The sequence below is a fragment of the Anneissia japonica genome, unplaced genomic scaffold (genome assembly GCF_011630105.1).
Source record: "Anneissia japonica isolate Jap-2015-1 unplaced genomic scaffold, ASM1163010v1 scaffold2991_len510020_cov192, whole genome shotgun sequence".
Classification (NCBI taxonomy): Eukaryota; Metazoa; Echinodermata; class Crinoidea; order Comatulida; family Comatulidae; genus Anneissia; species Anneissia japonica.
In genome coordinates, this window is record NW_022724693.1 from 360391 (window position 1) to 373257 (window position 12867).

The 12867-nt window shown below is 34.8% G+C and overlaps 1 protein-coding gene across 1 annotated transcript in view; it reads left to right on the forward strand.

The window, feature by feature from the left end:
• LOC117112529 (titin-like) overlaps window positions 1-12867 on the forward strand; it is a 138608-nt gene that overhangs the window by 44825 nt on the left and 80916 nt on the right. The window contains exons 42-55 of the mRNA XM_033255611.1: window positions 729-1031; window positions 1678-1971; window positions 2104-2406; window positions 2766-3068; window positions 3374-3676; window positions 5847-6149; window positions 6409-6711; window positions 6963-7265; window positions 7451-7753; window positions 7847-7874; window positions 8106-8401; window positions 10294-10596; window positions 11087-11392; window positions 12010-12312. Of these exons, the coding sequence (XP_033111502.1) occupies window positions 729-1031; window positions 1678-1971; window positions 2104-2406; window positions 2766-3068; window positions 3374-3676; window positions 5847-6149; window positions 6409-6711; window positions 6963-7265; window positions 7451-7753; window positions 7847-7874; window positions 8106-8401; window positions 10294-10596; window positions 11087-11392; window positions 12010-12312 (3954 nt within the window). The remainder of the gene's footprint in view (window positions 1-728; window positions 1032-1677; window positions 1972-2103; window positions 2407-2765; window positions 3069-3373; window positions 3677-5846; window positions 6150-6408; window positions 6712-6962; window positions 7266-7450; window positions 7754-7846; window positions 7875-8105; window positions 8402-10293; window positions 10597-11086; window positions 11393-12009; window positions 12313-12867) is intronic.

A 12867-nucleotide genomic window follows, 5' to 3' on the forward strand; every position in this document is an offset into this window, starting at 1 on the left:
TTCAGAGTAGCCTTATGGGAAGAGAGACTTGCCCACCTTCCAACATATATAACTATGTCTATAGTTGCCAAAGAAAACAGTTTTCCTGGTGTTGCATATTAAGATCAGACATCGGGCCGCTCCAAAGTCAACTTCAATAAATGGGAGTGCATTGATTCTGGAGTTATTACTGTACGTGTGGTACTGAACCGCAAATTATGGAACACTTGCTTAGATGCCTTCTGCTGGATCAAAAATGCAATGTCAAGTACCTAGCAGATTCGATAATTATGTTCAGCCACAGCATCAATATCTAGCTTTTGTGTATGGACACGCTAAGCATAAGTACTGTATTTATTAATTTTTTCCATTCCTTTCAGTGAGACAGGCCTCTCAGTGATAAAAACTGCTCTTCTATGCGCCCTACATCACATTAAAATTCACAGAAGAAAATAAACTAAATCTTAACTGTAGGCAAAAACACATAGAGAGAGAATTCTACGATACAATTGGTTGTACTACTTTTTACTGCCAAGCCAGCTCCACCATATGTGTATGGTGTTGCAAGAATCGACTGCTATTCGAAGCGCATGCATTAAATAATATAATAATAATGTATTTTGAATGACATCAGTTTTCACATAATAAATTGATATATTCCTCTTTAAAACGTATTTGTTGAGTCATAGGGACCACTGTGAAATGATCCGACTGTACTAGTTCTAATAAACTGTTCACTTTTCTCGTAGACGTTCCTGACAAACCAGGCAGGCCTACTGTGCTTGATACCATGGCAACTACGGTTAAGCTTACATGGAAAGAACCTGAATGGGATGGGAACTCCAAAATATTGAACTACATCATAGAATCTAAAGAAAAGCAGGCAAAACAGTGGAAGAAAGCATATAATGAACGTTTGCTTGACACTAATGCTACGCTGACAGGACTTACCGAAGGCAGAGAGTATCAATTTAGAATTAAGGCGGAGAATGCAGTAGGAAGTAGTGCTCCGAGTGACTCCTCCGATTCAGTACATTTAAAGGCACCATTCGGTATGTTTGTAGCTTGATACCGTTGAGAATCTAAATATCCGGTTTACACGAGACAACGTTTTAAATAGGACGATTGCTAAATTTTGCAAAGACGAATGAATTAAATCCCTGTTAAAAGTTTGTATAGTTGATTCGCAGACAGTGAAGATATGCACGACGCTAGGGTAAAACATGAATTGCTTTCCATGAGCATGTGTACAAGATCAGTGCTAAATGTCCCAACAGTTACATGCGATGTATTTTTCTTAAATAGATAATAGATGGGCTGGCAAATGATGTTCTGATGCGCATTTTTACTGATGCGATGATGCGCGGATTCTTTCCGCATTTTTAATAATAATAATAATAATAATAATAATAATAATAATGCAATAAAATTTATAATACACCTAATAAAGTTTAATATAAACTTGCCACAACTGCAGAGAACAGTTTGAACAGTTGCAGTTAAAAGTAAACAGTCTTAAGTTGCGTAAATAGTCCCTTGTAACAAATTGAATTGTATTAATCTTTTAATTTTACATTATTCACACTTTAACGTTCTCCTTCCAAAACGCAGTCATATGCATTTTTGTTCTGCCTACCTGATTTACATTGGAATTTACCATTAGACGTTGGTCAGTTTATGTTCGTTATAATTTTGCAGTTGTTCCTGGTTCTCCATCCCAACCAGAAGTTACTAATGTTACCTCAAGGTCACTTAGCCTTTCTTGGATTCCCCCTGATTTTGATGGAGGCGCAGTAATCACAGGATACATCGTCGAAAAACGTGAACGAAGGAGCGAATGGACGAAATATGATATAGTCAATTCATTGACATTTGCTGTCACTGATTTAATAGAGGGCTCCAAGTATGAGTTCAGAGTGAGTGCTGTAAACACCGCTGGCGTTGGAAAACCAAGTATACCATCTACTATGATGGAAGCAAAGGATAAGATTAGTATGTATCAGTTTTGAAGGTTATTTTCCTAAAATATGTGAGTTTTCTTATTTTCAATATATTATATAAAAGAATCAGGTACCCGTTGAAGAAAAAAATATGTAATCCCTCATGTATTATTAAATTTTCTAGATCCACCGTCGGCTCCTGGAAAACCAGAGATTACTAGCGTGGACAGCACAGAAATTACAATCAAATGGAGTGTGCCTGAGTCAGATGGAGGTAGTTCAATTACCAACTACATAGTTGAGAAGCAAGACATATCAAATAATCTCTGGGCAAAGGCTAACCGTAACAACGTCACTACTAACGTATTCAAGATCACTGATCTATTTCAAGGAAATACATATGTGTTTAGAGTAACAGCAGAAAACAAATTGCACAGAGGTCCACCCAGCGAACAAACAGATCCTGTTTTGGCAAAGCCACCCTATGGTTAGTATACGATCACACTATAAGAAGTATATAGCTGGTAAAGGTGGGTATTATTGGGATGATGATGGTGTTATGATGATGACCATATCCTCGACGTTACTGTCAATAAAGATAGTGGTTATGTTGAAGACAATGATTGCAACAGTAGTGTTGATAATGATGGTGATGATGATGATGATGATGATGATGATGATGATGATGATGATTATGATGATTATGATGATAATGATGATGAAAAAAGATAAGCGATGATAATTTTATTTGAGTTTCATATAATGAAGGTGATAGTATGGTAAAAGATAATGCTCAGAGTGTCAATATCATTGAGAATACACCCAATTTACGTTCATGGTCAATAGATGTGCCAGGATGCCCTGGAAAGCCAGTGGTTAGTGATGTAGACAGTACCAGAATGACAGTGACATGGAAACAGCCGAAAGATGATGGTGGAAGTCCAATCTGTAATTACATTATTGAAATGCGAAACAGGGCCAGCATGAAGTGGATCAGAACCACAAGAGATTCAATTGTTGACACGTCATATGTAATAAAAGGATTAAACCATGGCGATACGTACCAATTTAGGGTTAAAGCAGAAAACAGAGCCGGGTCTGGTATCCCCAGTGATGAAAGTGATTTTTTTCTGGCCAAGCCACCATATGGTAAGTAACGTCTGTGTACTAATATTACAACATTATATTTTGTATTCTTAGAAAATGATAGTGTTTTCCTTTAAACCATTTCAATTTTTTTTTGTTTTTAATCCAATTACGATCGCTATTGTAACCAATTATAACTAAATATTCAAATAGTTTTATCTGGGTTTGTAAATATATTGTAAATATGTTATCTAAGCCTAGGTGAAAATTTTAATGTTTTAAAAATATACGGTAGGAGCTTATTAAGATGTTTAGTTATTTCAAGTTTTTTTAATTCAAAATTCATGTTGTATATGTTACCATACTAGATGTTCCGTCTCCACCTGGCAAACCTGAGATATCAGATGTAAGCGCCACTTCAATGACCGTGAAATGGGCAGCACCAGAAGAGGATGGTGGCGCTCCAATCACAAATTATATCATTGAAAAGAAGGATAAATTTTCAGTGAGATGGAATAAGGTTACATCAAAAAAATTAACAGAAAGAACGTTCAATGTTGGGGAGCTGACAGAAAACTCATTGTACGAGTTTCGTGTTTTTGCCGCAAATAAGGCGGGTGTGAGTGAACCAAGTAAGCCATCGGATTTACAAAAGGCGAAGCCACCTTACGGTAAGCGTACATTGTATTATTTTGCGATCAACTTCTAATTATTAATAACGATTCGTCAGACAACTTCTCACCAAAAGCCTCGATAGTAAAATGGAAGTGCTTTGCGCATCGATTGTGGCTTGGACTCCCAACCTTGAGGTCAGGGGTTCGAAACTCCCGCTGTGCAATTTGCTTGTGTCCTTGGGCAAGACACTTTATCCAGTGGTGGCGCCAGGACCTGCCTGACGGAGGGGCTACAGGCCCCGACGGGGGCGCTAGTGGAGCGAATCGAGTCTCACTTGGCTGGGGACCAGGGGGCCGCCTAGGGCCCCCGGTGGGGGTTCAATGGGCGAAGCCACGGATATTTGATGAATTATGGCGAATTTTTAATACTTATTTTAATAAGCATCGAGTTACTATAATATGACTTCATGGAGGCTATACTTTCTAATGTTGAAATCAGCTTTCAAAACCAAAACATTTTGAATAAAGCAAGAAACAAAGAGTATGCAATGTAGCCATCTAATTTATTTTCAAATCCTCATTCTTGAAAGTGAAATTCTATATTTTGGAAATTTTGCATGAAATCTGTCAACCACGTTGTCATGGTCGAGGTTGCTTCACCTATCACAATGTATTCCAACCATCATGAGACTATCTAAATGAGCATTTGCCATAACAGAACGCAAATTATTTTTAATTAGTCTCATTGAATTATTATTATTATTATTATTATTATTATTATTATTATTATTATTATTATTATTATTATTATTATTATTATTATTATTATTAAAATACTTAAGTTAACACAAACGAAAACGATAAGGTGGCTAAACGAATATTATATGTATTTTTTTTATTTGTTTGTTCCCTGACCGGGGGTGGGGGGGGGGTTGCTGTAGCCCCCAGCTCCCATCTGGCGCCACCACTGACTTTATCTACGTTTGCCTCTCTCTACCCAGGAGTATAAATGGGTACCTGGTAGGATGTTGTGGCATTGAATGTTCATAGATACGTGCGCTAAAGAAGTAGCGAACGAATAGGGGTACTCCCCGGGGAGCAGAGGCACTTTGAGCTGGTTTGCCATTGTATATTATCCAGTGACCAGGGGTAATTACGCTCGCGCCTTTGATTATTATTGGAATTGGCACCTTATAAATGTTTGAGTATTATTATTAAATGATCAGATCAGATTAGATAAAATTTAATGAAGAATTATTGACCTGAGCTTGGTTCTATGTTAGAACATTTGGCTCATCCGTGCAATGTTGCTTGGTTACTTTATTATCGTTTTAATCATCATTGCTCCGATGAGCTTTTCCAGCTTTTGTCATCTCTTCTAAAGAAATGCCCAATTGGGATGATCGTGTCATTCGTTCATTCTTGAGAGAGCAGCATAGCTCAGTCGGCTAAACTATTTGTCGCCACTCGTTTCATTTTATTTTATATATTCAAGATTCAGATTCTTTATTTGTGTCTTTTCGGAAAATCAGATCAAATCACATCGCAAAACAAAATGCAAGATTAATACAAAACAACAACAATTTAATTATAATTAGGCCCTAAGACATTTTTGATTTAGGCCCTAAAGTAGTTTTGATATTTTGATTAAGAAATCTGGTGGATAGTGGTACGAATGAGTGGAGATATCTTTGTTTTACGGGTTTGTGTGTGATTTTAGTGGGTGGGAACTGTTATCCGTAACGTATAGAACTTTGGATCTTATTCTATCCGCTGCTTTCCTTGTGTTTCAGCTGCAGTATAAAAAGACCTTTAAGCTGTTGGTCCTGTGTGAAGTATGACCCATATGCACGTTAAAGAACGCAGTAGGGGACAATTTCCCGATGTACTTCCCAACCACCACCAGAAAGATTCCACTAGAAATAACTCCTTGGACCTTTGTTGTTTATCCTTGGTGTTCATATCGAATAAATCCAATCCAACTTCCAAACTCCAGAGCATTCACATTTTCCAATTCATTTCTCATCTGTCATCTATCTGTATTTTTTATCTTACTAATTTTTGTGTCAACAGTTTTCCATTAAATTATCTGATTAAATTATCCCCACACATACAAGTATTAATAAAAATTAATTCGTTTATAAAAAAAAATATGATTATTATTATCTGATATTTTTGTCTATGTGTCTAATAATATGAAGCTAAATATCCTTTTGCTATCTTTAAGATGTGCCCTCAAAGCCGGGTAAACCAGTTGTTACCAATGCAGATACGGTTTCGATGTCACTGTCTTGGGCTGTTCCAGAAACCGACGGTGGCAGCCCTATAATTGGATACTTCATTGAAAGATGCGATGTGTCTCGTAATATTTGGATTGCAGCAAACAAGACACCTATTACAGAAACAGAATACACCGTTAAAAATATCATAGAAGGTGTAGAATATGTGTTCAGAGTTAGTGCTGAAAATAAAGCCGGTGTCAGTGAAGCGAGTGAGCACTCTGATTCACGTGTTGCCAAGATGCCGTATGGTAAGATACATTATCTGCATGTATTTTGACTGCTTACTACTAAGTCACAGTTATTCCGTTAACGTTTTAAACATGTACTGTGGTTTATGTCGTTATAAATTATGTTATAGACAACATGGTAATTAGGTCAAGAAACGTATTGATCAATATATTTACACTATCTCGCCCTCTTAACTTACTTTCAATAGAATTAACTTTCTGTTCCACTTTACTGATTCATTTTATTTCACTAATTTAATTGTTGTTAATAATTATGTAGATCCCCCGGGAGTTCCTGGAATGCCAGAAGTTAGTAATATTCAACAAAAATCTATGACCGTGGCATGGACGCCTCCAGAGTCTGATGGAAACAGTCCTATCACAAACTATATCGTTGAGAGAAAAGAAAGTACATCCACACGTTGGCTAAAGGTTTCTCGTCAAAAGAATATAAAAACTACAATCAATGTGACTGATCTTGTTGAAGGTTGTGTATACGAGTTTCGAGTATCTGCTGAAAACAAAGCAGGTGTAGGACCATGTAGCCAATCATCAGGAGTGTTTACAGCCAAGGCGCCATACGGTAATTTACGTAGTTTTTGTATCAGTAGCTTTTCACTTGAATGAGTTTTTAAAAATTGCAAGTCTAGTGGCATATTTATCTATCTATTATTATTACCGCGTTATTCACAAACTGGATTTAAATTTCTTTTCTTTATGATTTTAAATATTACTTTATCTTAAATCCCAAATTTACAGCCACTACTCATTCGTAGGGTTGTTATTCAATTTCTTGTTACATTATCCTAATAAAATGTTCATGTTTGGGAACAGATGTTCCAGGCCAACCAGGTAAACCATCCGTGAGCAATGTTTTTTCAAATTCAATGACAATAACTTGGACCAAGTCCTCAACTGACATTGGAAGTGCTATCCTAAGTTATACTGTAGAAAAGAAAGAAACTTCTGCGAGACTGTGGACTAAAGTGGGGTCTGTCCCTAGTTCAAAACTCTCGATTGATGCTACTAATTTAATCAAGGGCACCGAGTACCAATTCCGAGTCAAAGCTGAAAATAAAGTTGGATTTGGTCCTGAAAGTGATCCATCAGACGCTACTATTGCTAAACTTCCATATGGTAAGCATACTGTTTAATTATACATTTGCAATCTACCCAAATAGCTGCAGTACATCATTCAAATTTAATTTTTAAGGTTTTCCGATTTTTTTGGCAGACAGTACAAATTTGAATACCTAACTTATAATGTAATAAAGATGCTGTCGTTATAATAATTAACAACAAAAATATTATCGAATATCTAGATCCACCTTCTTCGCCTGGAAAACCAGAAATCCTGAACATCAACCGGGCAGAAATGACAATAATATGGTCAGAACCAAATAGCGATGGCGGAAGCCCAATAACTAACTATATTGTTGAACGTTGTAATTTTAACAAGAGACAATGGGCTCATGTCATTACTACTACAAAATTTGAGCTGGAATTTAAGGATACAAGTCTACATGAAGGATTTGAATATTCTTACCGAATAGCAGCACAAAATAAAGCTGGACAAGGTCCCTTTAGTGACCAGAGTGATTTCCATCAAACAAAAAAACCATTTGGTAAGTTTTCATTATTTTGAGTGATTTTGTGAGTTGTTTTTAGTCAGGTAGGACACTATTTGCTAAAAGTCAAATATATATTGCACTTTTTAGGGTGTAGGCGACCAGATCTGTTAAATGCGTATTCATGATATTAAAATTGGAAGGGGAAATCATGGTAAATAAACCGCAGTTGTCTATAAGGCAAATTTAAATTTAGAGACTAAATATACGAACAAACCGGGTCAATACTAAGACCTTATACAAATTATGAAGTATAAGTACTAAAATGTGATTATATAAGTAGCGATAAACCAAATTACAACAAACAATGAATTAAAATACTGAATCCCTGTCTCTTATACACATCTAGCCCAAGCACTCCTGGAATACCTGAAGTTGTGGGTTTCTCGAAGACAACTCTATCCATTTCTTGGACACATCCTGGATGTGATGGTGGAAGCCCGATTACCGGATACGTATTAGAAAAAAAAGATAGTGAACTAAAGCGTTGGTCAAAGATTCCACGCACGATTTCAGGAACAACATACATCGTTGAAGGCCTCTACGAAGGCTCTAAATATGTATTCAGGGTTGCTGCTGAGAATAAAGCTGGGCAAGGACAATTCAGTGATCCTTCATTACCACATGAAGCGAAATCGCCATACAGTAAGTAATAAGACATATATAGGTCATACAGTAATATATAATACTTTATTAATAAATCAAACATCTTGATAAAACAACTTTATATGAAAAAAAGCAGTTACTTAAATGTACACAATACAATACAATACATGTTGCACTAAGTTACAGGGACAAAGATACAAAGAACGCACCTAATATTTGCAAACCTTCACTGGACCCAAGTGAGATATTTTGTATGTCTGGGTTATATGAATAAATGGGTTGTATGATAAAATGGCCCCAGTAAAAATGACCCCATAATGACAGGTAGGTAACAATGGCCCCAATGATAAAATTCAGTAATAAGAAGGTTTTTTTTTAATCCTTTAAATATTTAAGTTCCGTAATATAGCAAGAATTAAATCAATAACTCCAAAAATGGCTCACTTAATGATAAAATTCCAGTAATAAGATTGGTTTTTTTTATAGTTGAAAACTTCAATCTATTTAAATGCTGTAAAATTGGGGGGGGGGGGAATTAATCAATAAATTAACATAAATCATGCATTTTTGAAAACTAAAATAACTTTTTTTTTAAATAATCTACCTAAATAAGTTGCCATTTATATTACTTATTGCAGGAACCATAAAAAAGTAATAAAATAATTAGTAATAAAATTTAATAGGCCTAACCTGTAATTGTCATCAAAATTATACTGTACAGTACTATCATTATCATCATCGTCGTCATCATCATCATCATTATCATCATCATCATCATCATCATCATCATTATCTACATCGTTATTGTGTTTGTATTCAGTTTAAAAATAAAAACAAGGGACAATCCAACTTATGCAAATTGGAGACATTTTTACCTAACTTATTTAGGGGGCCATTCTTTCAGAGCCATTTTTCTCCAGGGCTATTTGTTCCGTACACAGTATATCTGATGCCGTGACTTACGCCCTCAGACTTCGTCCGTTCCGACCTTGTTCCAGGAGCCTCGATTGTCCCTCATCCATCAACGGTGCACTACTAATAACTACTACCACTACTAAATTCATCCCTCACATATGCCTATAGTTTCCTAAATCGAACTCGAACTCTCTATCCCATTTGAGACGGGCATTGGAACTGCCACAATTTTAAGTACCAATAAGTATGCCCCGTTGATTAACGACATTTGAGTCTCCGGACACACTGCTAACCTGCCTGCCATCGAAGTCAGTTTATGTGGGTTCATCTCCCATAAAACTGAAAATAGGCTGAAAACAATTCACTCTCTCTGCAATAGGCCGCTGCCATTTAAAGATTTTCAACAAACAATCTCCAAACTTGCAATAATTTCTTTCTTCGGCATTTTCCACCACAAAGGTGACCTCATTTGGACCGATCCTCTTTCTATTAAGATTTAAATTTACAGATTTAAGGCTTCATTTCTAATGCTAACAGGAAAAAAAATCGCTGAGACTAAATTTGCAACTTATTGGTGACGTCTGTTTCTGTGTTCTCGTGGTTTTTTTTTTTATCTTCCTCTCTCTTTTCTCTTTGTCATCGGAGTATTTATATGTTTCTTTTAATTTTCATGAAATATTTTATATTTTATATTTTGTAATATTTTTGATATTTGAAGTAAATGTTATCTTGAAACATTATAGCATAGGCTTATCAAATTACAGTGAATTTATTACAAATAACAATAAACAGTTATGTACAAAAGGCTATTGTTTCTGTCAAAGTTTCTGTAGAATTTAATGGTGACTAATATAATTGAAGCTCATTAATCTGGACTAGTCTTGTGACAGATTTTCCTTTGCAATTAATAGATTTTGTATCTGTCTCTGATATAATCAGGAAAGCGATATATACAGAAACAAATCTGAATTAATGTAAGTTTGCCCTTTTAACCAGAGATTCTGATTCCATTACAGATGTCCCATCTCCTCCGAGCACGCCTTCTGTCATAAATATTGACTGTACTCAAATGACGTTAACATGGTCACCGCCGACTAACGACGGTGGGAGTCCTATCACAGGTTTCATAATAGAAAAGAAGGACACATTTAGCTCGAGATGGACGCAGGTGAGGGAGACAGCTATACCAGAAACATCTTACGTTGTTGTTGACCTGAAACAAGATACTGAATACCAGTTCCGAGTATTGGCTCAGAATGAGGCTGGGATGAGTAAACCAAGCGAACCCTCTGAAACGGCTAGAGCTAAAGCTCCATATGGTAAGACAGATGTGAAAATATTTGCTGAGTGAATTACTGTACGTATTTTCCAAAGGAATGTAATGATGCATTTATTTAAATATTTAGAAATACTAGACATAAGGATCAAACCACTCGCTGTAAATTTTGCTTGTTTTCTTGGGCAAAGCTTTCTCAATCGGGAACGTAACTTGGTACCTTGTAGATTCAAATACCAATGCGTTCTGTACTAACTGAAATATTATGGATTTTGTATAATGGAAGCTTAGAATGTGGTTAAGCTTATGATCATGCTGTAGTAGCATTTGTTGCTGATCATAAGATCTATTTTCCATTTATATCTTCAATAAAACATAGGTTTATACAAAAACCTTAAAACAGACGGCGCAATGCAGAAAATGCTAGGAGAGAAACAGTACTAAATGTCAATCGAATTATTGCTACGAAGTGGTTTCCAGAAGTCATTCAAAATGTCATTGTTTAATTGTTTAATGACAATTGCTCTCCGCAGATGTCCCTAGCCCACCGGGTATACCTGCAATAATTCAAGTTGACACCAATCACATGACATTAACATGGACAGCTCCAAAAAGTGATGGAGGCTCGCCAATCATTGGATACATACTGGAAAAGGCTGATCCAGAACGAAAACGCTGGAGTAAAGCTCATAAAGAAGATATTATAACTGACCTTACATTTCATGTTCAAAATCTAGTTGAAGGAAATAACTACATATTCCGTGTCAGTGCTGAAAATGCCGCTGGAATCGGAGAGTCAAGTCCTGCTACTCCACCAACCAAGGCTAAGCCACCATATGGTATATATTTGTTTAATTTCTTAAATTCATTGTATGTTCCACGATAATGACCTTAATAATTTTCTCTTGATTTTACTACATTACAGTAATATAATAAATTGGATAAGACTATCAGCATTTTTGAAAATACTTAAAAAGTTAATGTGTCCTATTTGCATGATTGACGGCGCACCAAAAGGTAATGAACGTTTGACCGTATGATATTAAAATTTTATATTTGCACAATTGGTTAACAAATTAACTTAAAGAAATCGAATGATGAAAGTAGGTTATTTTTCAATTATGCAGTATTTACAACTTCTCTGATTTGCTACCTTGATTTGACTAACCTAATGTATACGTTTATTTTTTTTCTAATAGTACTGCATGTATCAGATCTTATTATTATTATTATTATTATTATTATTATTATTGTTATTGTTGTTGTTGTTGTTGTTGTTGTTAATAGTAATAGTAATATTATTATTAATAATAATAATAATTATAATGATGATATTATTAATATTGTTATTATTATTGCTTTTAATTTTGTTATTTTTGTTTGGTTTATGTCGTTTCCTTATATTACGTTATTGTTTCGTATAATATGTATTCTTATAATTGCTATGCAAATTCAGACGTTCCTGGACCTCCTGGTAAGCCAAAAATAATAACCACCAACACTTCCTCGATATCTCTGGAGTGGACGCAACCAGAGAATGACGGAGGATCAAAAATAACTGGCTACATTATCGAGCGTTTGGACACAGATCGTGGTCGCTGGATGAAGTCTTCAAAGAACGTTGTAAGTAAACTAAATTACACCGTGTCTCGATTGGTTGAAGGAAACACTTACCAGTTCCGTATCAGTGCTCAAAACAAAGCTGGTGTTGGTGAAGCTAGCCCGCCATCTAATCTAGCTAAGGCAAAATTACCTTATGGTATGTTTTATCCTTTTATATTGAATATTTTAAAAATGATTTCTAATTTTATTTACAATTTTGTGGGATTTCTCCCACTTTTATTTAATTTCTTCTTTTTTTAATTGTGTTCTAGTTTTCACCAGACAAAATGACATGATCAATGTTTAAAAGTAAAACATAAAGATATAACAAAAACACTAACATTCATTTTCATCATTTATTTTCTCATCATTAACAATCCGATGTACTAATTTTTATATATAGTAATACAATAATAATAACAATAATAATATTAATAATAATAATAGTAATAAAATAATAATAATATCAATACTTATATAAGCAATTGAAGAAAGTATATATATATATATATATATATATATATATATATAATATTAATCATCTGCAATGTAGTAAATTCATTTAAAAGGTTTTTTTTATTTTCTTATTTATTTTTTATTTCTATTTTTATCTTATTAATTTTTTCTTAATTTTATATTATTGGTATGCCTACATTAATTGATTTTAAAAATCGTCTTCAAATTTGCTTAGCTTTATTAACTTACTCATAGC